Source organism: Rhea americana, unplaced genomic scaffold, assembly GCF_003343005.1.
Source record: "Rhea americana isolate MKP2758 unplaced genomic scaffold, rheAme1 scaffold_98, whole genome shotgun sequence".
Taxonomy (NCBI): Eukaryota; Metazoa; Chordata; class Aves; order Rheiformes; family Rheidae; genus Rhea; species Rhea americana.
The window spans coordinates 2,660,364-2,685,402 of record NW_028187177.1 but is presented as its reverse complement, the minus strand read 5'-3'; the positions used below and the strand labels follow the sequence as shown (position 1 = coordinate 2,685,402).

Genomic DNA, 25,039 nt, shown 5'->3' with positions numbered 1-25,039 from the left:
GGGAAACTTTGGTTAGGTCTGCTGACGATTGCTCACGTCAATCCATACGGACCGTATGCTTCTAAGCAGTCTCCTTGTCTCATTTCCTTCTTAGAAATGCTCACAGCTGTTTTTCCTGCCTCTTCAGTAGGTTTTTGTTCCTGTAAAGAGACTGACAGCTCACAGATGCTCCTGGGAGTCCCTGCTGCATCGCAGTGAAGGCAGACTCTTACTGCGRTCTTCAAGAGAAGATAAGGTGTAGAGTCTCTGCAGGAGGCCTGATTGCTGATGTTTTGAAGTAAGCCTTTTTTTTTTTGTTGTTGTTGTTTATTCTTTTTAAAGCTGAAAACAGTTTGCTGTCTCAGTCATCCGTTGGGGATGGGAAGTGAGAGAGCATATAGTAAGTGGGAAGCTATCACTCAGGGATGGAGTTAGGGGGAAGGAGAGATGCAGGCTCTGAAACTACTGCCTAGCATAAGAACTTCATTCAGCATCCAGTATTGCTGTTATGCTAGTGAAGTCTGGGTTGAACTTTGCCGTGTTGCTTAGTTGTAGGCTTTTTTCCTACCCCAAGTGGCCCTTGACTGAACTGGTAGTGGTGTCTGTGGTACATCATTGCTGGTCCTCAGCTTTGTTCTTCTTGTGTATCTGACTGCTCATAAATAATCCCTATTCCACTAAATATTCAGTTTTCTAGGGGAGCTGAATCACAAGTGTGGCTAAACAAGCCAATTAAGCACAGTGTGGGGAAAAATTAGCAGAAGCACACTTAGTCTGAAGAGTACTGTCTCTTCTGTACTGCCCTTTTCGGTTCTGCCAGTGGAAGAAGTAATTGCAGCCTTCTGCAGTGGGGTTAATAATCCAGCCCGGGTCAGGCAGGGAAGGAGCACTAGAGATGCTGATGGCCCTTGAACAGAGAGGGACATGCATGTGTTTTTCAGTTTATGGGTGGATGTTAAAGGAGCATCTGAAGACTCTGAGAGAAGCTGTATGTTGTATTTAGGCAACCCCCCTGTGCGCTGTTAGGAAAGCGAGGATGACGGGGTGAAGTAAGGCTGTGCTGTGCTGGGTTGAATGCCTTTAGCCTAATGAGTGCCTAATGGCTGTAGCAAAGAAAACCTGAAGGTCTGCGTACGTGGGAAGCCTGTGTGATCTCAGGGTCACCTAGATGCTGAGAGCATACCACGCGTCCCCACTCTTAGAGGGTAGCCTGTTTGCCATAAATCCTGTATAAGAGGAATTTCCCGTATCCAGTCTTCAGGTTACTTTGGCTTTGCTTTGAATACTGCCCAGCTCATCTTTGCCKTTTCTGCAGCCATGCGAACAGGGGATGTGTCCCAGTGGCAGTTGTGTTAATGCCAAACAGAGATGGGAAACCTTGYTGTTGGGGTCCTGGTCGTACGCCCGTGGTTGGCCCCCCGTTCCCTGCCTTGTCCCCAGGTGTCCCATGCCTGTGCTGCKGGATGACAAAGCTGTCCTCAGCTCCAGCACATTTGTGCAGCAGTACTCTTCCCTCTGAGCCTAGGTCGTAAATGAATACYTTACAAACCTCTTTAGGAAACAGAAAATGAAGTATTCTGATCGTCATTTCTTTTCTTTAGAACAAAACCCACAGGATAAGTCTGGCCCTTCCCTCTATTCACTTTTCATAGGCTCCTTTGTTTTTTAATTTGTATATTTTTTTCCTCTAAACTCCTCCCATCCCCTAAATAGAACAGACATCAGCCTGCAAGCAAAGGTTGCCAGACGTTGGTCTTGTGGATTATAGTGGCTTTTTAGGCTGGTCAGACACTGAGCTCCACCCTATGTAGGCTTGCATTAAAAATAGCTTTTATTTTCAGCAAGCTGTACGCAACGTGTTCATGGCCTGGATGGCTTCTGGGGCACTGGCAGCCATAGGAGATGGTTCAGCTTTAAAATACCTCAAAGAATAGGTTTATTGCTAATTCAGCAGAAAGTCCTAGGCTGACCTGTGTCCAGACGGTGTCTAGCCAAGTATCTGGCTGCAAGCCACATACTTTTTATAGATATTTGATTAAAATTTTAGCCATGCTTCTTGTAGGGCCTGGAAGAGTTTAAAACTGTAGGCTGGTGACCGCAGACTCTGTAGTTGAGATGCTTGGAAAGAGCCCTTGGTCCGTCCTCTGTTAGTGGAGAGAGTCGCTGGAGGCTGGACAGGTACGGAGAGGTAAACGGATGCCGTGTTGCCGCGGGAAGGGGTTGAGCCTTTTTTCCTTCCTTAAATGCTTGCCTCAGCTGAGGCTGCTGTTAAGAAAACATTGGCAAAAGCTATTATGCTTCATTAACTTTCCACTCTTTAAGCAGAGGCTTTCATGCYGCTGCCTGTTAGGGTAACATCTCGGGGGCAATAGCAAGATCTCACGTGGGTGGCAGGAGGATCCTGAAGCCCTGCCCTCCTGAGGGCGGGAGTTGCCCTCCATGGGGAACAGCAGGGAGATGGGCAGCTTGGGATCGGAAGGGGCTCTTGGATGGGGGGTTGTCTGGCTAAGAAGGGACCTTCACAGAGGAAGGTCCTACAGACTTRTAGGCTGATAGCTCACGGGAAGAAGGTCAGCTGAAAATGAGGGCAAGTGCTTCCAGCAACCAGTGCTGCTGGTAGTATGAGCTTGGCAGGAGTCAGGTGAGAAAGGGGCATTTGAGCTGGAGGTCATGCATTTCAAACATAGCACTGCCCCTCTAAAAAGCAGCCTATGATCTTTCTGTCTCTCTGCATTCGTTCTGACCAGCGTTTGGACGCTCAGTGAGAATAGCGATGTCTTTGGGCTGCTGCAGTGTTCAGCTGCTAGCTGAAGTATGTCCCAGGTCAAGTGCTGCAGGCAGAGTTACAAGKGCTGGAGACTGCTCCTTCCCCAGAGCCCTCCTGCCTGGTCTGCTCTGTCTAGATCTGAGGTGCATACTTCTCCCCCTTCTTAAAAAGGGAAAAAACAAATTAAGGCTAAGAGGTTGGCCAGTGTCTGGTGTGGTGATCTCATCTCCCCACTGCCTATTAGAAAAGCCAAGCCTCATTGCCAAGACTCCTTGAGTGAGTCTGAGTGGTTGGCCTCGGTATAGTGTAGGGAAGAGTTGAATTACTCCTTGCTTTGGGCATCTGTTCTCTGCCTTGCAGATCCCAGTTGAATTTTTCTTGTTTTGTTTCGTCTTCCCTCATCCTTGGCCGTGCTTGTGTGAGGCAACAAGTTGTTTGACGGAGCAGTAGCAAATGCAGGTTACTTGCCAGCTCCTGCCTTCTCTGCAGGGGGAAGGCGATGGCTTGCAACACGTCTGGAACGGGCAAATGTRCCCTGCTGCCTGGGAGCTGGGGCCTCCAACGTTGCTGTAAGCCCCTAAAGCTGTTTAGGGCTGGGGATTGAGCCTAAATAAATGAGTAAGGGAAGGTTGAGGGAAGAGCCTGTGGGAGGAGGGCGGGCAGACTTGGCCCGTATCACGACTACTTCTGACTTGGGTGCTGCATGTGCCTGGAGTGGTTCACTTGACCTTGTTGACCAAATGTCTTTCTGAAAAGCATTTTTTTTTTCTCTTCAAGTTTTGTGCACCCTGTTCTTTTTCTGTTTTTTCTAGACTAGACTGCAAAAAGTTTCAAAATAGGAAATATTGTCTCTTTTTCAGCAACCTGGGTAAACAGTCATAAAACTGACTTTAGAAGGGAGCTAGAAGGAATTCTTTTTTTTTCTTCTCTCCTAAAGTCTAGGTGCAGAGCCTTTAGCCTTTCTCTAGCTCAGCTGCTTGATTTTACTTTAGCTGAGAGTCAAGGAGCTACTTGTTCATACTGAAAATTCTTAAAGGTAGGAAGACTGACTCTTGGAGTTATGTTCGTACTACAGATGTTTTAATGCTAAGGAAAACTAACTCTTTCTTAAGAGCATTAACTAAGTGACTTTTTAAAATCGAAAACACAAGAACTTAAATGAAGCAAGGTGAGCCCTTGTCCACTGCGAGGTCAAGATGGAGCAAATCCATAAAACACTTCTGAGAGGCTTGCTATTCACCTATAACCAGTTTGGGGAGAAAGCACMAGGAACCAGACCTGTTATTCTGTGAGATGAGTCAAACTGAAAAACGTCGGAAGTGCTGCTGTTCTGTATCAGTTTTCCAGTATCGGGYGCTGATGGAGGCTGCGGTTTGGGACAATGCTGTTTTGCTGGAGGCGTTGGAGAGTGCTCGGCTCTGGGATGCAGCAGGCGATGCTGCCTGGCACCTGGTTCCCATTAGTGCGGCTCGTGCCTGAGTTCTGTTTGATAAAACTGCTCCTGTTGCCTGGCTCCAGGTGATGGGGGAGACTGTCTTGCTTTCAGAAGAGAATAATTAATTACACACTTCTAGGGATGTTCCTCCTGAAATTATAGCCCCTTTTTTGAGGTGGGGGGAAATGAAGCTTAAACAAATTCCTTTTGTCCTCCTGTTTTTTTTCCTCTTCTCTACAGACAAAGATATGAAAAGAATTTTGATATTAGAAGGAAAATAAGAAAGCAGATGATTCTGTAGTCAACTTTATATATCTGGGACTGTTGCTTTGCCAGGAGGTTAGGCATTAAATAAGGGCTCTTCAGAGCTGAGTGCCCTAGGTTTTTAAAATGCAGGTTGGAGATGGAGGATCACAGAAACTTGCACCCTTTCTGGATTAGACAGAAGGTGGTGTGCAGTGAGCTGTTAGCAAAACAAGATTGTGCTGTTAATGTGCCCCGTTTACATGTTCTTCCCTGCCTACTGTGTTGGAAAACTGCAAGTAGAGTCCTGTTTCTATGCCCCTTTTCTTATACTATCTTTCCAGCTTGGCATCACAAGAGCTGAAAGGGGTGAGTGAGGCATTATCTTGATTTTTTGCGTGCTGAAACTGTTCCATGGAACAATGTGAATTGTTAGTGGCAGAAATAATGGCCACAAGCAATGCAGGTTGTGTTGAAATGGAACGGGGAAATGAGTGTTCCTGCTTAGCAACAGCATCCTACTTCTGGTATACCTATTAGCTTCTACTGGGAAGTTAGAAGTTGCAGTTCCCGTAGCAGTTGCAATGTGTCTTGCTTTTCATAAACTTGATCAGATTGTTGTGTATTGTTGTCTTTTAGATGTGTTTACATTGGTCTTTGCCACAGTGGTGGTAGTGTAAGTGGATTTTTCTGGTACAAAGGGTTTGTAGCTGAACTTCTGCTTATGTAGAATTTATGGCTGGATCTTAATGTCAGCTGCTGAAAGCACTGTAACAACATAAGTGCATACTCCACCAGAAGAAAAACAGGCTCCTTCTGCTGGAGGTTTCTTCCATGGCGGGTATGGAGAAAGCCAACGGAGCAGACTGTTGTGTGGGCTTGGTGGCCGGGTGGCAGTACAGTGCGTTGGCATTAAGGATCCCATCTGCACCTACTTCTCCCTTTGGTGCATGCTGTCTGGTAGTTTTTTCTGGCAGAAGCCCATAGTGCCAGGATTCCCATCTGAGGGGCTGCACCCAAAATAGTAGGGCAAGGAATTGTTAATTTGCTGCTTCTATTTTCTCTCCAATACTACAGAGTAAAAAAAAAGTCTGTCTGATGTGCAATTGCTCTCCCCCTTTTGCTGCTAGAGCCTCAGGGCAACACTTCCAGGCAGGCAAAACTGCTGAGTGTGCACCGAAGTTTCCAATGATTTCAGAAGAGCACTGACCAAGTGGAAACTTGAATTAAGGCTACTCATCCCTGTAATTGGCATTCATATTTTATGAAGCTGTGTTTCGGCTTGGTAGTTTGCTGAAGAACATCTGAAAGAATATAAATCTTGCATCCTTGTTTACGCTGCCGTTGTAATCTTGTTCTAGCTCCTGCTAATCTGCCGGGAAGGGAGTGGGGACATTGTTTGGGTTTGGTGCAGGGCTGTGGTTTTGAGATTCCAGGATGCTGAGTGTCRTTCCAGGGACAGGCTTGGATGCTGTCTGTGCTGGAGGCTCGATCGTGGGACGCTAATGAGCAGGCTGATGTTCAAGTGTGTTGCTATTTTCTTTGGGTTAAAACACTGCCTTCTGCTGTAACTGCTTGGCAGCTGGCATGCTGCAGTAGAGTGCGAGTGTGTGTGTATATGCAGTGTGTGTGTGTCTCTATACATTGCATACATACACACGCATGTTCCACCATAAATTCTGTAATTAAAGGTTTCCTTGACCCAGCATAGAATAAGGTAGTTGCCTCCAGCTGGTCCCAAGAGCAAATTGGAATTGCATTTTCTTCCTGAATCCTGCACAAAATGTTTTGCCTTCAAAATCAGATTGCAATACCATCTGCATGCCCTAATACAAAGTCCTTGTAGGCGTGCGTAAAGTTATCTTGTTAGGATTGGTGTTGCACAGACAGTGAGGGAGAAGGAGTTGGTTTCTGTTTTTAAGAACTTACTCTCTGATAGCAACACTTTGAAGGAAGAGGATAGAGAAGAAATGGCAGTACAGCTACAAATGCATTCATGTTTCTCTATGTTCCTGGAGGTAATAAGCAAATTTCTGAGTCTTGACTTTAGTTGAATTCAGTTTTCCATACATGAGAGGGGGGGAACTGGGCCTTCAGAAAACTGAAAATATTTTGAGTAAGTGGCCCAAATGTCTGACCTAAACTTTAGCCTGTTCCTTTCTGTGCTGTTTGGCCAAGATTGGGGCTGAGCTTTCCTTGGGGATGCAGATGGGAGGTTCCAGTGCAATCCTGCCTCTGCCCTGCTCTTGCCCACCCTTTAACGTTCTTGTTGATCTGATTTCAAACTGGGCTCTTGCCACTGTTTAATATAAACCAAATGTAGCAAAGCCAGTGTGTTCAGACTTGTTGAAAAACTTGCATTACTTTTGCCTGGCTATGAAGTTCTCGGAAATACCTGCATCCCTCCTGGATGGATGGTTATTGCAGTGCCCAGCCTATGGCAGTGATGGAAAGGTCTCGCAGCCCTCCTTCCCCACTGCTGTCCTCTCACAGATGCATATATAACCTCTTGCTAGGCTGTATAGGGCTGCTAGGGTCTGTCCTTTTGCTCCCTTTCCTTTGAATTTCTATATGAAAAGATCTTGGAAACCCACAAAATGGGGTATGAATGGCCTTGAAACCAAGTGTTGTGCAAGAGTCTTTTTATGGCTGGCATCAGTCAATTATTCACTTTAGCGATCAGGGATTTGATCATTGGATTGAAAACAACGTGGCAAATAGCAGAGTATTGCACTTCCTTGGTGCATTGCCCTTTTGCGTGCACTGCTTGTGGCTGATGATCAGCACTTGGATCTCGTTGGTCTAGTCAGCATCGCACCTTGTGCTGCTATTCCTTGCAGCTAGATCTTCCCCTCCTATCTGAGCAGCAAAGTTGTTTTGTACCTTCAATCAAATAATACATCTGGGTTTTATGGAGGATCCATGCCCCCCCCCTTTTTTTTTTTTGAGAAATAAGCTTTATTTTCACATAAATTCATAAAACATTAAACTTTACAGCAGCACACTTACCACTTGCACATACAAGGCAAAGTATCTTATCTTTCCAAGCATCTGCAAAGAATTCCATGGCCTTAGGCGCAGCGCGGAGTTAGCCTCTCCGGCAGACCCAGCTTGCAGATGTTTTCCTGCTGGGATCTGGGATAAAAGCAGTTCTGGGGGAAGCGAACAAATCCAGCTCTGAGCTGAATACTAGGAAAAGCTTCAAGGTCTCTTAAGATGATATCTATGGCTAGTTCAACACAGCTGATGAGCCACATGCCAAAATCTTAATGTCCTGTGGCACTTGGCTACCTCCAGCACCAGGCAGGACTCTTTAATGATCTCCTCATTGGGTTGCACCTGGGGGTGCTCCCTGTGATGACCCTGGGACTCCATCTTTGTGGCTTGCCTTGATTTCCCCAACAGCAAAACCTCCTTGCTGGTAGCCGGAGGTGGCCCCGCGGAWGCGTTGCGTGGGACTGAAGAGCCACCCAGTGGCTGTCTCCCACAGCCTCGTGAGCAGCCCRGATCTGTCTGCAGGATACTGGTTTGGGCAGTGGTTGACAGCTGGCTAAATGTCTATTTGCTGGTCTGAACAGCCTGTTACTGCAGTGGTATCACCTCTCCTTGCATATAGGTGAAAGATATTATTAAGCAGCCCATGACCTCTGGTTTGCTGTAATTGCCAGTTCTGCTGCAGTCAAGATTTATTTCAAGAGCAACATCCTTTTTGCTGCTGTAATCTTATTTTGAAGACTACAGCAATTTACTTTCTGCTTAGTAATCTAATAGGCTGCTTCTGTAGTCAAGTTGCTGATGGTGTTTGGCTTTAGAGATGACTGGTTTGCTGTTGACTTTCTAAATCAGCACTAGGTACAGTATTTGGCTTTGGCAAGCCTATCTGTGTTTTGGTATGTGAAAACTGAGTATCCTTGGTGGAAAAGACTGACTGAAAACCTTGCAGATCTGTTGATGCTCCCCAAACTGCATAATATTTTTTGAGTGAAAAAGCTTTTGGTGTAGACTTGGATGAAAACCATCCACGAGCATGTTGGTGCTCCTGTACTTCATATTGTGGTATAATCTACAGTAAGGCTGTTTCTCAGTATCCTTTAAAATGTTACTTCTTTAACTTTGCTGTATGTCAGAAGACCTTAATCTTACGGGAGTACACTTGTATTAAATTTTGAACCTTTTGCAAATTAATTTGAAGTTTATTCCCTGAGGAGACTGTTACTGGCATCTGTATCTGCAGGGAACACCCGTGTGCCCCTCTGCCTGTTTTGGGCCAAAGAACCCAAAGAAAAGCCTTTTCCCTTGGCGCTGATTTGATTGCCGTGATGGGCATATGGTGTGCTTTGTGCAAAGTCAGGGGTAGCTGTAAAACTGCCTCAAAATAGTCCCTGCTCCACGTTGCCTCTGGTATGGCTCGGAGAAGGTGCTGCAGAAAGGGTGGGAGAACATCCATGGTCCTGGATGGGCCCGTGACCTGCTGCAGGACTGACCTGAGCAGATGCCTCCAGTGCTGCAGGGTCCCGAGCGCCTGAAGTGTCGGCTTTGGTCCACAGAAAGGCAGCACGTCTTGACAGCTGGGGGGAACCCAGAAGGACTGGGAGCGAAGAGGAGTTCCAGGTCCAAAAAAAAAAAAAAAAAAAAAGGGCCGGGACTCTGATCTCAAGGAAAAACCTGGTTCTTTCGCCCTCCCTGCAAAGTCTCCCCCCTCCACACCCACCTTTGTGCCTCTGGAATTTAATAAAGCGGGTGACTCAGTACTAAATATAAAGCCCGCTTCCGGCGTCATCTGCCGGTGGCTCATTTCCTGCGGCTGACATCAGCGGAGCCGCCAATTTTTTTTTTTTTTTCTTTTCCTTACGAAACGGCGAGGCGGGAGATGCCCCCGGCGCAGCGGGCCAGCCGCCTGCCTCCCCGCTCCGAGCTGCGGGGAGCTGGTCRGCGAACTCCTCCGCTGAGCCCTGGCAGAGCGCGGGTAAACCGGGCGACCCTCCGCTCCGCCTGGCGCTGCCGTCGTGCGCTAGTTTGCAAGTATTTTTCTTTTTTTTTTTTTAAGTAGACTAAATTTCAGCCTCAAATGCATATGCAAGCTTGCTTTTTCTTTTTTCTTGTAATCAAATAAGCATGAACCTGACTGATGTCTTGCTTTCCTTCTGCTGACGAGCTCTCTGAAAGAGCAGCTCGGAAAGCTGTTAAGGTAGAGATCTAGCCAGAACAGATCTTTAACTCCTCAATTTATCAGTTGTCTTAAGGTCAAAATTGCGTATTCCTCGGTTGTCAAATCCGTTTATAGCTGTTTACATTGATGGAATTTACTTTGCAGTTGGTCAGCAGCACGAGATGAAGGCAAGAAGTGCATGAAAACCTCAATTTTTTTTTAAAAAAAAAGAAAAAAGCACAGAGGAGAGCGTGTCTATCCACTGCACAATTCCTGYTTAAACCCCTTATCTTTAAAAGAGAACGTGCACAGGGCTGGAGGAGAGGAGAGTCTGGCAGATGGGAAATGCTGTAGCTGAGGATCTTGAGGTCCTGTGTTGAKCCTGGTCAAAAATGAGATTGTGACTGACCCATCACCATTGCTCTCTAAAGCCCTGGCTGGTAAAGCGGGGTATTTGCTTTTGGACAGAATAGACTATTTAGATTACTTGGTTTCTGTTCTAACTAGGTTTGTTCATTTATTTATTTATTTAYGGGGGGTGCTCTTGAAGCCTTGGTTGCACTGAACTGCTATTAAATAGTTTAAAAAGGAAAAAAATGCAAGAGGCTTGTCTACGGCGCTGCAGGGCGGATGATCTAAGTGAAAAAGTTTGCCTTAAAAATGCTGGCATTCCTACTTCTTGTTTCTCATCTTCCTCTTCTCCAACCAGCAGAAGTGACGTGCGGCAACTATGCGGGCCGGAGCGGGAGGTCGGGCCAGCTCAGCGGCGGGGCTGGGACCTGGGTGTTCCCCGGGTGCCAGCTCTGGGGCCGCTGGCTGCCGGTGCGGCAGGGGCTGGGTTGGCTCCTGGATCTCCCGGGCTGGGTGGAGCTCAGCCCTTGGCGTGGGATAGGACTGGTGCACCGTGCCAGGGACTTGTTTATAACCGTAGGTTTCATCACTTATCGCGTGCTGTGGCCGATGCCAGTGTGACTTCTCTCAGCACTGCTAACTAGGAGTAGGAAAGACTTCTTCTGGAGGAGGCAGGTAAGGCAGGGCAGTGCCTGGAGTGCAGGAGGTGGCAGCTGTCCTCTCCTGGATGGTGGGACTCGGTGCTAAGCTGGCAGAGCTATKGAGTCTCACCCAGTGGTAGATGAAGGCTGGGGTTTTTGGAGGGCTTTTGGTGATGCCTTCCTCCCTGTGCTGTCATCCAGGGGTGGCGAGAGGAGAGGGATGAGACGCCTCCTGGATTACCCTCTCTGCTCGCCCCTGTTAGAGCTGCTGCGGTTCTTGTTGGGTAACTTCTGGAGGGCAGATGAGTATCCGTGGCCTCCCAGCGAAACWTGGCAGCAGGAGCCCGAGAGGAGACGCCTCCTTGTGCAACGATGTGCTTGAAGGATCCCATGCCGCTTTCCTCTGAGCCTGGGTCATGATGTGCAGTGACATCTGTAGCTCTCCGGCTCTCTTTGGGACAGCCGCTGTCCCATGACGGGCGCAGTGTGCTGCCAGCAAGCCGGCCTTCGAGGCAGGGTCGGGAGGTCTTCGTCCTACGTGTGGTTTTTYTGTTGCAGTGACTAAATTGTGAAGAGAGCGGAGATGTGCAGTTTCCCTGCTTGAGATTTTGCTGTTTCAGAGCTGGGTTGGTTTTGGTGTGTCGCACTCAGGACCCTGCGACCTGGTTGGTGCACCCCAGCCCTGCTGACGGGGACTAGGGAGCGGCTGACCCCCTTGCCTGCTTTTGCAGGAGCAGAGGTAGCTTTGGCTTTGTGCAGGAGACTGGGTGGCTTTGCAGCAYGGTGTTCATGGAGTTGTTGCCTCATCAGAGGAACATCCTAGCTATAGTTGTCTTGTGCTTCCCTGAAAGGCCCTCCTAGAGGGAGGAAGAGGAGARTAAACTGGTATATTGAGCTGACTCCAAAACTCCAAAGCCGCTATTTCGGAAGYGGGTGGGCACGTTTGCCCAGGCGTGCTCTAGGAAGCGGGATGGGAGTGTCCAGGGCGCTGCTGGCTGCCGCAGCCCAGCTCGGCTGGTCACGGAGCGTGATGTGCCCGTGAATGGTGCTGGCACAGAGCAAATGCTATTTTRGCTTTGAGCGTAATTGCAGGTTGCACCAGCAGCGCTGGAGATATTTGGAGAGTAAAGCTGCAGATGTGCCAGCTGTCACTGATCGCCGCCTCCGCCTGTGGAGGATGGGCGCGTTTCAGTGCTGCGCGGGCACAACTTCTGCTCGCTCTGCTCGGGCCGCGCTGCCTGGCGGTGGTGGCCAGAGATGCCYGTTGCTTTTAGCTAGAAAAAGAAAAGCGAACGAGGAAGTTCTGCAGACCTGTGCGTTGGTGGCTTTGAGTTGTCCACCTCTGCTGTGGAGATCTCCCACCTGCACACCTCCCAGGGCTGCTGCTCTTTCCCAGCAACCAGAAGCAAGGGGAGCAGAGGTTCTTTGCCCTTTCCGAAGCAGCTCTTGTCCCTTTAACAACTCTCACCTTGACACTTCTGGTCTTGATAAAAGAAGGTAGCTGGTGAGTTGGGTTTTTGCATGCCCGCTCCAAACCCAGTAGCCCCCACGAAGCCTCAACGCTTCCAAAAATGCTTCCCCCAGCTTGGGGGTGAGCGTTTCTACCGCGTGACRTGCTTCCGAGTCCAGAAAGCCCCTGGTGCCTCGGCCGCTTCACCTGCGACCTGTTTCTTCCGTCTCGCTGCGTGTGCCGTGGGGCTGGAGGGCCGTCTCGGGTGGGAGCAGCTGGACGGGGCCCCGCGGCCCCCAACGCGATGCCGAAAGCGGCTGCCGCCAYGGGGCAGCGCGGTGGCCGAGCGGCCCCCCCAGCCCTGCCTGGCGCGCCGGCGGAGCGCCCGCGTCCCTCCTAAGCCAACATCGTTCCTTTTAAGCTACAGCTGCAGTTCTGGGCATAAAAACCACAGTTTTGGTTTTTGATATATTTACCGTCCTGAGGAAGTTGACAGGTTGTGGGTTTTAGTGTTTTTTTTTCCTCTTTTCTTCTTTTTTTTTTTTTTAAAATACCTCTTAAAACTGAACAGCTGGAAGCTGTTAGTGCCCAGATGATGCCCAAGAAATGGGACCAGATGATGAATCACTTTCCTGGCTGTGACAATTTAAAAAAGGGAGGRAAAAAAAAAAAAGGAGGGGRTGGGGGGCAATGACTCAGTTCGAGTATTTTTAATTTTTAGGATGGTCRTGCGTTCTCCAAATTCTTCACCAACTTCACCAGTTTATTAATCAGTGATATTCCTGCCTCCCCCTCTTAGTTACGGGGCTCAGATGGTGTGGACTTAAGTCGGACAAAAACTTGTGAAACGCGTAGTTATTGTCTGGAAATCTCACTTTGCCCYGTTTGTGGTTTATTCTGTTCTCGTGTATCGGAATAGGGTGTATATTGGAGAAAAAAAAAGGGGGGGAAAAAAACCCCACTTGGTAGGCGCCGTTCCTTACTTGTGCCTTTCTGCTCGGTAGCGGATGTGTGTGTGCCGCTCGCTCCGGGCTCCCGCCCGCGGGAAGGAGGGAGGGAGCGGGCGGGCGGCGCGCGGGGCGGGCGGCAGGAATGCTGGATTTCCAGCTCGGCGCCCGCAGCCGCCCTCGCCGCGGCAGGAGGCAGGTGAGAGGGGCGGCGGCGGCGGGGGGCTCGCGCCGCTTTCCGGCCGCCCCCGCAAAGGCGAGCGGGTGCCGGCGAGCTGCCCCGTGACCCGCCTGGCTTTATTTTTCTTTCCCCTCCTTTTTATTTATTCCCCCCCCCCCACTCCCTTGAATCCTTTCTGCAAAATGCAATGCTATAGTTGATAGAAAAAAAAAAGAATAGCTCTGGCCAAAACGAAATGATTTAGCCTGGGCTTTGATTTAAGTGGGAATTAGCTGCGCGCTGGGTTAGAGGAGCCGTGCTCGCGACCGGCGCGGGGACGGCGTTTTGTTTTCCGAAGAAGCCTCTGGGTGTGTCTTCCCAGAAATCCCCGTCTGGGGCACGTCTTTCCCAATCTCAGCGTGCCGTAGTTGTTTGTTTTTTTTTTCTTTTTTTATTATTTTTTTTTTTTTTATGGCAGTAGTTTTTTTAAATATAAGCCGGCGGGCTGCGGACGTGCGATGCCGAAACGCGTGTCGCGCAGGAAGCGCGAGGAGCTCGGGAGGCTTTCGGGAAGCGGTCGGGCGCCGCGGGCTTTCCCGGGACGAGGTGCTCGGCCGTTTCAGCCGCCGYGCGGAGCTCGCCCGCTCCCGGCGAGAGCTCGTTACCTTTGCTTCCGCTCTCCTCCCCGTGGCGAGGAAAGTTATAGGGGAAGGGGGGGAAAAGCGCGGGGAGCAGCCTGCCGCCAGGGCGACCCCGACTTGGCGCCGCCGGCAGCCTCGCGGCAGCTCGCCGCTGCTGTTCTTCACCTAAACCGGGAAGATCGATGCTTCGGCTTCCCGTCGGGGTCGAAAGGGGCTTCACCACCGCCTCGAGGAAGAAATAAAGGGTCCAGTTGACAGGGTTTTTCTCCCGCTTCCAAAAGCCGCTAGAGCAGCTACGCAGCAACGCTGATTTGTTGCAGTCCGGTGTTTCTTGCTCGGAATCGAGTTATTTTGATTTCTTTCCGTTGTTTTCAAATACCTTCTGAACAAGAATTCCAGCAGCAAAGAACGGGCGGAAAAATATTTTTTTCTGTGTATCAGTAGCTCTTTCTAGCAAGAGATTTGTTAGGTGAATTCCTGTTTTTAAGAGGCTTTTTAAACATAATTCCCGCGTCTAAGGTACAGTTTATGGCTTCTAAGTGGTTTGCTCCTTATTTAAGGCGGCATTCGCGGCCACGCTGCTCTCCCGGCGTCTGTAATCGGCAGGAGAGGCAGCGGTGTCCGGGCCGTGCAATTTCGGGACAGCTYCGTTTGCTCTCGGGCTGATACGACGGTCTGCAAAATCGTTCGACCGCGGCCGCGTCCCGCCAAAAGGCCGCGCAAAACCCACCCGAGGCAGACGAGCTGCTGAAACCTCCTGCCGGCCGGCCAGCTGGTGCGAGCTTGTCTGCTGGGGCTGAATGAGCCGTGACTTCTCCGGGCGGGATTGAATTTAGGAGTCGGGTCGGCTTCCCTGCCCGGGCAGGTGGGGAGCAGCAGAATGAGTAACGCTTCTTGCYTTCTCACCGAATATTGAGCATCAGTGATTTTACCCTCAAAGCAAAACGAGCGCGGGCCGTAGCTGCTGCTGTCGAGCACGCGCGTGGGGGGAGCTCGGGGGTGGGCACGGGGGCCCCGGCCCCGATCGAGGGTGCCCTGCGCTGGCTTTTGGGCTTGGCCAGGGCGGGGTGGGTCCTTTCAAGTCACTTGTGGTTTAGGAATGGAGCAGGCAGAAGGTTAATCCTCTGCTTTATTTGGGARGCTGCAGGAGAACAAGAATTACTATGAGAATAAGAATTTCCTGAGAGGCTAGCATGATTTTTTTTTTTTTCCCCCTTTCTTTCCAACCCCCTTTATTTTTCTCTTTGCCAGAGCCAGGAATTTAAATCAAGCTGTCTAAGTCTTGGCCCACTGACTTACATAAGACCACCCTTTTCTCTCCTCCTTTCTTGCGCTTGAGTTTGAATTTTCTCTCCTAAGGATTTTATAAGCTTATGCAAGCGCAGCCGGGGAGGTCGGTGGGCGGCTGCTCTCCGCCCTGGAAACAAGCACTGCCGCTGCCTCGACGCCCTGACCTGCTTGGGCCCTGGTCCTCAGTGCCAGGAGCCCTTGAGACCCTGCAGACCTCTCCATCACTTACCCAGCTTCTGGGTTTTTTTTGTGCTGTGCTGCAGGATTTGGCTCTCCTGTGAGCTGGGCTTTTAACGAGGGGCTGATTCCTGTCCAGTGCTGCGAGTTGAGATTTGTCGACCAATTTCGAGCTTTCCGTGGATGCGGGTTGCAGCTTGGTTCTGGTGGAGGGYGCGGGGCCGTGCTGACGGTATGGTGGGTCTGGCTGCACGGGGGAATTTGAGGCACGTGAACTGGCTGCTGGGCCAGCAGTTGTCACGAAAAGGATTTAAAAGATGATCAGAGCTGGGGAATCTGGTGCCCTCCTGCAGGGAGAGAAAACAGCTTGTAAGGAGTGGAGGGGTGGTGTAGTGGTTATCCCCTCTGCTTTACATGCTGAACGTCCTGGGTCCTAACGAATTTGGCAGGTTGTTTTTCTGCACAGTGGCAGTTAGCGGTGTAACAGGCGGTGTAGCAAAAGCTCTCGGGCTGCTCCCAAGGGAGAACACCCCAAAAGCGACATCTAGGAATTATCCTGGTTGGGGGGGACTCGCTCTTGGATCAAGTGCACGTGCTGCACATCCCGCTGCGAAGCTGAAGCTGCTGTGTGCAGATCTCCGGTGGCTTTGTTTGGGCTGGACCAGAAGAAGGAGCCAGCTGGGTGCCCAGATAACGGGCGGTGTCCGTCTGTCCATCCTCTCCTGTCCACGAATATATCCAAGCACAGCACAACCCTCCTCCTGGAACTGGGAGGAGGATTTGAGGCGAATTGCAGGGATTTTCCCCAAATTACATGTCACTGTGGCGCGTGCCCTAGGCGAGCGGGTCCTGGCGGGCACGTGCTGGGTTTCCCAGCTGCAGGGTGAACCCAGCTCCTTGCTGCACGGCTGACGGATCCGAAAGGGAGGCGTCTCTTTGCTGGATTAGCAAAKGCGTGCAGATTTTTTTTAAGTGCTTTTAATTTCCTAACGTCGACTGACTTGCCCTCTCATGTCTGGAGCCCTTGTCCTGAAAAGACAATAAAAACACAAGTTCTCCTGAAAGGAGAAACACGTACCGGGTGAGTCATGGTTTCTAGACCAGCCCTAACTTTTATTTATTTACATTATATACATATATATATATGTGTGTGTGTGTATGTATATATAATGTGATATATGATAGGAAAAGATATTAATATACCTTTTTCGTTGACATTTTGGTATGTCTTTGTTTGCCTGTTTGAGTAAACAGGCTGCTGTGGCTAATCAGTTGGTTGTTGCGATATTAAACTGGGAGGGGTCCGAGAGTGCTGGAGCGGCTCGGAGCTCGCTCGAAGAGAGGCTTCTCCCATTTGGATCCGGAGCAAATTCCAGCCTTCTTTCTTTTGGAAGTGCTCGACTCCCTGTCAGGAAATACTTGGTTGCCATGTGTTTTTATAAAATTGAATTAATCTGCTAGCTTTCAGGATGATGTGCAAATGACTGWTTTTTTTTTTCCACATTTTATTTTATTTTATTTTGGTGGTGGTTGTTTTGCTCCTGTTTGAGCTGCAGTCCTGGCCCCGTGGCAGCAGGGCCTGGGGCTGACCTGGCAGCAGAGACCCAGCTTTTCCTCCGGGGCTCTGGCTTAAACGAGCACCAGGAAATGGGCTGGTTTTAATAAATAGCTTTAGTTCACTTGTTCCTAGACGCTTATAAAGCCCCTGAAAAAGCAGGCGCCAAGAGGGGTTTGCTCGCACTTATTCCTCATCCCCAGCTGCTTTACAGCTGTTAAAATACAGGGATGGCGCCAGCTTACGTGACCTGCTGCTACTGCAGGTCTATTGGGGAGCAAATAATCTCCCCCAATCCAGTGACTGCAATGTGTTTGGAAGCCATAAAACTTCTTTACATAAAAACGGGATGCAGCCCCTATCTGGGAAGGCAGGCGATACTGGAAAACCCAAAATGCACTTAAAGCCGTTCTGATCCGCAGCAAAAAGCGACGTTTCTGCAGCACGTACTGGAATCTGCCGTCCACCAGCCGCTGTCCCGCAGGGCTGCGTTGAAGTGTAAAGTGGCCTTTGCTTTTCGTCCTCGGGGCGTGGGAAGAAGTGAGAAGCAAGCGTAGGATCCGAAGTGGGAAAATCTTCCTCACGCGCTGTGCCCGTGTGCATCAGCCCGTCCGTCACCAGGGTGCAGAATAGGTTCGAGACGCGTTGCTCCTCTCCGGGTCCCCCTTTCCCTCCTTGAAACGGGAGTTCGTCTCTGGCCCTCGCTGCACGGCTGGGCAGAGCTTTTGCTGCTGGTAGGAATAACTGTGACGCTGGAACCGAGGCACGCGCCCTGCGTCCCACGGGAGCCGAGCTCGGTTTCGTTTCGGAGTTGCTGAGGTCGCTTCTGCACGCTGTGTCTCGGCAAGGATGCCAAATCTGTTTTATAGACTTGCCAACCTAGCTGACGAGCGTAGGGGCTGGAATGTAATTTTTAAGTGGAGATGCACTCAAATGGCTGCGAGGCATGTCCAGAGTGTGCTATTTCCCTGGAAAAGTCAAACAGCAGCTTGCTTGGGAGCTCTGGGCTTAAAGTGGTGTTGGCTGCTCGTTATGGTGCTAAAGATGTGAGGAGATAYCAGCAAATTAACTCTCAATAAAGTGATTAGATAATGACATTACTGGAAAWCTCTTTATAAGGGAAGTCCTAATGGTTTGAAAGTGAAACAGTAAAAGTGAGGATGGGGGGGGAGTATTTGTGAAGGAGGGTTGACTGAATTTTCTTGCCYAGCAGCCGATAGCAGAACTATTTTCTGCTTGCTGGCGCCAGAAGATGTGCCCTTGCGCGGGGCATCACACTTGGGCTGCCTGGGATCTTCTGAGCGTCCCTGCTTTGCTCCGTGCTGGAGGTCTCCTAGCTCTCCTGTCCGGCAGGTCGTGCAGCTCTTCTGCTGGCGCACTGGCAATCGCCAGCCAAAATCGCCTCTGCTTTTGATACCCAAGTTCTTCTACCAGTGGTGAAATTGGCCTCACGTACCATGTATCAAGCTGCTTTTACAGCTGACTGCCTTGCTGAGCAAACCCTCTGTTCCCTCAGAAGAAAACTACCCACGTTTTGGTAGTGCGAAGGGAATGGGTGACCATGGGAGCACTAAGGAGGAAAGAGCTGGTTCAGCAGCAGAAGTAGATCCTGGCCAGGCAGACTGGGCGTTCTGTGAGACGGGCAGCGTTGCATGCAGTGTCCATGCATCTTGCAGGGAGTTGCACGGTAGCATTTCCTTACTTTGACCAACCAAGCTTGTCATTTGTGGCATAGCATGAAAATTCACTATAGCACTTTTCTACTCTGTCGGTTCATCACAGCTTTGCTGAGATTCTTCCCCCTGCCCTATTCCTGCAATATAAGTCTGGTGATGCAGTTTGTTTGGTCTTGCTGTCAGTGGCTCTGGCTGCTTGGCGTCTCGTCCTGCCTGCGGGCAGCGTTGTGGATGCTCAAGAGGGAGCATCTGGTCTGCTTTCCTGCAGCTCTCTGCAGTGATGCAACTTCTTGTTGACTCTCTGTGCTTTTAGCTCCTGTCTGCGCTGCTTTCCCAGGGTGCCATGCATGTCTATCACTGTCCTCTCAAGCAGCTTCATGCTTTCCAGATCAAATAATACGTTACAGAAAATTAATATTTTCAGCTACAGCCAAACTTTTGTTCTAAACCCAACGAGTGCCAGTGAAGACAACTCAGAGCTTTAGGCGAAGGAGGCTTGCTAATCCGAGTAGACATTTGGGAGGATGAACCTTGGTCRTCATTCAAGCAACAAGCTGGGCTGTTTGGGATCCTGCCTTCCATAATGGTCTATAAACTTGAATTCACCAGTCCATAAAGCTGAGTTTCTCCTTCATCCTYTTGCTTACAAAGGAGTAGGCAAGCCTATTCTCATAGGCAGAGGAGGAAACCTTTAATTTCTCAGCAACTATTTCTCAGCTTATACCAACTGTAGCTAATAAAGTTGGAAGATCTTGGGATGCAAATCTCATTTGAAGTTGAATTGAGCCTGCCCAGATGCCCATTTGCAAGGACCCTGAGCTACAGGCTAGTTAMACCAGCGTGTGTACTAGGTGCTGGCTGCAGAGGGCTGAGTCCTTTGAAAGCCATCGTTCTGTCACTGCTGAATTTACTTACTGGTTTCTACAACCTTGTTCATGGAAAGCCATTGCATAGGGGACATCCYGCCTGCAAGTCCCATGGATCACTGATTTTTGTAGTTCATGCTGGTGAAAGTGCTGGCAAGCTCCTGATGCTCTTGTGAATGTCCTGGGAAAGAGGACGTAGGCAGGTCCCTGGGCCTTTGCCCATCCTTGTGTGGGTGGTGGTGCCTCAGGGTGGTACCCACCCAGTGGAGTAACCACCATGAAGTGCACACCTCATGAAGCAAGCCCCTCATCCTCTTTGTTTCTTAAAAGCCCCTGAAGCTATGCTGATCTGATTGAAGTGAGGCTTCTGCGTGCTCCTGGTTTAAGTGGGTGCTCTGCATTTGCTTGCAGTGTTCCTGCTGTGTCTCGCTCAGGAGGGCGGACAGTGTAAATAACCTGTTGTTTGCGTGTCTTCCTGAGAAGCTGATTCTGGGAAATAGGTGGTTGTTTATTCAAGTGGTTTGCTATTAGAAAAACAAGCTGCTTTTCCTTTTCTCCAGACAATGTCATGTATACCGCTTCATGCAGAAAGGCCGTCTCTGGGTACTGGTGAGAATCCTTACCTCTGGGGCAGCTGTGCTCTCGGGGGGACGGGCATGCAGGTAGAGCTTTCAGCATCTATTGCATTARTACTTTAGATTTCTGTTTTCTTCAAAGCTGGAGAAAATCCCCAGAGATGTGCAGTTGTATGTGTGTGTTTTTTTTTTTTGTCTTTTTGCCTGTAGCGGGTACCTTAATGTGTGCAGAGCAATGCAACCTGTAAAACAAATACACAGAGCTAAATATTAACAAGGCTAACGGGATTTCTGACTTGGGAAACGCACTCCCTACTGTCTTCTGAGTTTCACATCTGTTCTCTTAGTGGAAAGATAAATGTGGCTTGAAGRACAACAGTGACATTAGTGAATATTGCAGGTGTTTGAATGCAACTGGATTTCACRCTATGTCCCTTTCCCTCTTTAGGTACTCCTTAAGTTCATGAGATGGCCAACACCACCCAAATCTCCAAGGATGAGCTGGAGGAGCTCAAGGAGGCCTTTGCCAAAGTTGGTAAGTCACCCGTTGCCTGTAGTTCTGGCCAGCAGCAGGGAGGATGCCTTGCCCTGGTGTTGCTGTGTTTGAAATGGGTTTCTCCTACTCCTGTGAGCATCAGTGCCAACAGGGTATGGGCAGTCTCCCGCTGGCCTCATCTTCCTCTGCCTGCCCGGGAGCCCCTGAACAGCCTCAGTGCTGCTGGCTTGTCACAGAGGTTGGAAGGGACCTCTGGAGATCGTCTAGACTTCGGGCTTGCACAGTTCTCGGATCTGATGGTGGCTTCARAAATGGAAAGGCTTGTTTTGCTCCAGGCTGGCGGCAGCCCAAGGGCACGGGCAGCCTGGCGAAGAGTCTCTCCTGTGTAATCACGTGGCTTTTTCACCACCTGTCAGAGGCTCTGCCGTCTCAGCAGGGCCTGGGACACGATGTTTCCTGCAGGATAAATACTCTGCTTGGAAGCTTTCCCTGAGCGTGTGTCCTCTTTCTCTCGGCTGGTTTTGGCAGTCTGGCTTAGTTTGGCAGATGGTGGACGGAGGTGCTACAYTTCTGGTTTGTGCAGGTGCATTTGAGGCACTGAGTGTGACAAGCCTGCAGGCAAAGCCTAATCACCGACTGCGTACCTGGCCGTTCAGGTAGTAGACATGCTCTGCGGCTGCTTGCATGTGCGTTGCCCTCCGGTGGCTCCGTTTCTGTAACAGCCAGCCTGGCTCCAAGCAGCCTGGGCTGTGCCCCGTTGCCTCCAGCTCTGCCTTCCTGCTTGCTCTCTGTGCTGGYATTCGCAGCCTCCCCATGGCAGGCTGATTCAGGAGGCTTAAATGGGAAGAGAACTGACATCATGGATAAAATAATTTTCTGCTGGTTTAGTTTCCTGATATGGTTTGTTGGAGGAGCATAAAAATGCRAGGGAGGAGGTGAAATGGGAGGAAGTAATTGCTGCTGCACTGGTTGAGGTCAGCGCAGCAGCGGGGGAACCACACCCAATGACTGGCATGGACCACAAAGAAGTTGCATGAGCGATCAGATCGGTGCGGGTTAGTTTCCCTTATTGGACATTGCTATCGCTTAAGCATTAGCACTTGGCTGCTGCGGAGGGCTGACCCCAGTTTTCTGCTAGTGAGGGTGTTCTTTATGCAGACTCCACTAATATTTCCAAGTGGGACGTAAATCTTGAAACCTGAGCTAGTATCTGCAGTCTCTGCTTCATGGACATGATATAACTTCTGCTAAAGCGTGTTAAAAGTGTGAATCAATGTAATTGCCCCACATCCTTAGTTGAACTGCCCCYGAGGTAGGGTAAGATGTCTCTCTCTTAAACTCTAACTTGCTGTAAATTCATGATCTGCAGGGAGAAAAAAATGAATTTCAAAGGTAAACAATTCTCATGAAGCAGTGMTGCATATCAGCACTTGAGGCAGATTGCTTTGTAGGCAGCTTCTGGTTCTGCCTTGCTCTGCCCGTGACTTTTCCAGCAAGTGGAAGTCAGATGAAGCAGAAGGAGTCAAGGGACAATCTTAGTTCTCACTTCTTGGTGTGGTTCTGAATACGTACAGTAATAAGGCTAGGATGTAGGCAGCCTATTCTGCCTTTGAATAACTTTAAAATGGTTAACTTGGATGGGCTGTAGTGGCTTTTTGTCATTAGTGTGTGGGAAAATTATCAYGATTAGGTTGGCTAGCTACCTTTGTACTGGCAACAGACTGAGCAATCCAAGTCAAACAGCGACCGTCCTGGGAGACCTGCTCGCTCTGTTCGGGAGGCTGTCCTTGTTCAGTTATAAAAATATGAAAGAAATCTCAAAAGCTTTGACGTTTTTAGACATGTGATGAGCCTTGTGCGTACCCACCAGTGTGGTGGGATCTCCTGCTCCTTCTTGTCTGCCTTCTGACTGCTTTGTGTGCTTTAAGCATGGTGTGGCCCACAAGCATTGCTGTGGAAGGATCTGTACTTGTCAAGRGTGTTTGTAATGCTCTCATTCATTTTCCTCTTGGCTAAAAGAGAGCTGTATTTGCCCTGAGAGATATAACTGGTCACTAACTGGCTGCGTAGCCTTCACTGGGAACTTCTGCTGGTGCATCTAGCAAGTTGTTCCTCTGGATAGGAGCTCTTGATCCAACAGCTGGGGTGAGCGTTGCACAGATGGGACGTCGTGGGTGTGTGTTTGACCAGCTCTTGTGTATGCYGCTGGCCCTAAACAGAGGCATTCCCTCCAGAGCTCGAGGGCAGCCAGGTGYGTTATCTTGTGCTGTGTCACCTCTTGCTGTCCGTGCCCCTTGAAGGTCCCCATGCAACTGATGTATGGCTTTTCTGACGRCCAGCAAAAGGCAAGAGAGTCCCATAGATTAGCTACTGCTTGTTAGAAGCTGTTCATAGGTGAGAAACCCATGGTTTAAGGTTAGAACGAAAGTCAACTATAGCCCAACCAAGCAACTCCTTCAAACAGGTACTGCTGTTGGAAGTGATCCATGTGGTAAACAGCAGTAGGGAAAAAAAATGCTTTTTTCAGACATTAGAATGCTTTAAGTGGGGAATRATAACCATTTAGGCTTTGGGCTTCGATCTGCATGTTAGTGGGGAAAGAGCAGGTTGTTCCAAATCTCAGCTGATCTTTGAATTTGGTCCGCAGAACTGGTGCGTGTGTGCTGTAYGTACTCGGACAAGCAGTGGCACCTTGTAGAGGAGGCAGGCAGAACAAAATCTGCAAACTTGCTCTGCTTATTTGTTTTTCTTCTCTCTGATTATAATGGCAGAGATAAACATCTCTGAAAACACTAAGTACCTGAAATCATAGCCTAGTTGAACATTTTGTTCACTGCTGCAAGGTGGTAAAACAATGCTCTAAAACGCTAGCTTAAGGCAAATAGGGATCTRTGATCCTGCTGGAGTGTCCTGCTGAGAGCATATATCCTTAAAAGGAAATGTGTGGGTTACTTTCCCCTCTTGCATCCTGTTATTTAAGCTATTTTAAGTACTTGTCTGGAGGAAGCCGAGCCAGAGCTGAGGCAGCTTTGGGGTTTTGTTTATTGTGGCTTTGCTGCGCCACCTGCATATGGGCAGAAGATGGTGCCATATATCACTGCAGTGACCTTTTTGCAGGTTTAGTGTGCTGGCTTACATGCATCTTTCAGGAGAAATAGGAAACTTTAGATGTGCTGTAGTTTCCTTTCCATTGAGCAGATATTATAACGAGTCCAGGCTGTTGCTTGCCTGTTAAAACAATTTTGCTGTCTTCCATTAGTAATTCTGGGCCTTATGCCTAAGGATTTCTTTTGGGATAGCCTCTGTTTTGACAGCCTCTTCAGCTGTTGAATACCACTTCAGGATTAGTTATTGAGGGGGATTTTAGACTGTCTTCTAGCTAAAGCCTGGCCTTGATGCAGGACATCCATCAAGGTTACCATATGGTGGACCCACGGGGATGCTGAAATCATTTATAAAACTTGCTGGTGTTGCAAAGATGACAACTTTTTTTTTTTTTTCCTCCTCGTGCTGCTACCTCAGATATTTGACTGAGATGCTGGTGGAAACTGAGATAGCTGCCAGGAAAACAGCTACGCTTTGGGGTAGGACTTAGGTGTATCTGTCGCCCTTCCAGGGCTATCCCATGAAGACCTTTGGACCACTGCACAGTCAACCACTAGTTAGGGTTACTAGGCYGTGTCTGCTACTGAGCCAGAAACACGGGGCAGCCTACCATCAGACTTAAACACTTAAATCTGCTCTTTTGTTTCCGTGCTATTAGAACTTAAAATGAGGGTGTCTGAAAACACCGTGTTACTGCCAAACTGGTAACRTGGTGTGGGGTCTTGCAGTAGAGCCAGCAGACCTGTCTGGCTCATAAATCCTGCTCCCAAAGTGGCCGTCACGTGGCTACACTTTTAAACTACAAAGTAAATCAGTGCTATGGTTTTCACAGGATGCTGCGAAAGAGCAAGTCTTACAGCTGGGAGTTTGAGCTGCAGTTGAGAGTTGGCAGCAGTATAATAGAAGTAGGATAAGATATTTAAATGATTTGCTCCAGCAGTYCTTTAACATCTTACATGTAGCTGCACAACACTGCTTCCTATCTTGCTATCTGCATAAAGCTTTGYTAGAAGTCAGTTTGATTTAGGTCCYGAGATCCAAAGGTTTTGAGTGAGCTAAGGTGCAATTCTCAGCTGTATGTGTCCTTCAAACTTGATGATGGGCCGATTGAGCCCGAGAGAGGTGCTTTGGCAGCCAGGGTCAAGCCAAGGCTCTTCATGCTGTCCAGCCGCTAAATTTTTTTCCCTATGAGCAGCAGGAAAGCTTTTCAGAATGAGGCCCCGCCTGAAGACTGGAAAGATGCCATGTTGTAGGGTGGATGAACCCTCAGAAYGGGCAGATACTTGCCCAGACTGCAGCAAAATCCTGTTCTCTGACCCACAAGCCAGGTTTGCATTCAGGCAGAAATTAGCTCTGCTCAGCTGTTGGATACAATATATATTTTGAAGTCTTAGCATGTCCTTTGCAATAATGCTTACTAACATTTGGGTAGGTGTTGAACATTTTTTTCTTTCTTTCTTTTTCTTTTTTTTGGTAATGGATTGACTGCATCAAGTGGTGAGCAGGTGTTTCTGAATTTACCTGCTCTATTTGGCA

The 25,039-nt window shown here is 49.1% G+C and overlaps 1 protein-coding gene across 5 annotated transcripts in view; it reads left to right on the top strand.

Moving 5' to 3' along the window:
- Positions 1–25,039, top strand: part of PLS3 (plastin 3) — a 46,790-nt gene that overhangs the window by 6,543 nt on the left and 15,208 nt on the right. The window contains exons 2-3 of one of the 5 annotated variants that reach the window (XM_085325534.1): positions 128–277; positions 20,351–20,437. In XM_085325534.1, the coding sequence (XP_085181660.1) occupies positions 20,371–20,437 (67 nt within the window). In that variant the 5' untranslated portion in view covers positions 128–277; positions 20,351–20,370. Of the gene's footprint in view, positions 1–127; positions 278–2,134; positions 2,158–13,091; positions 13,162–16,243; positions 16,312–20,350; positions 20,438–25,039 lie in introns of those variants that run through there. The other 4 variants (XM_085325538.1, XM_085325535.1, XM_085325536.1 and 1 more) reach the window with 4 other exon arrangements.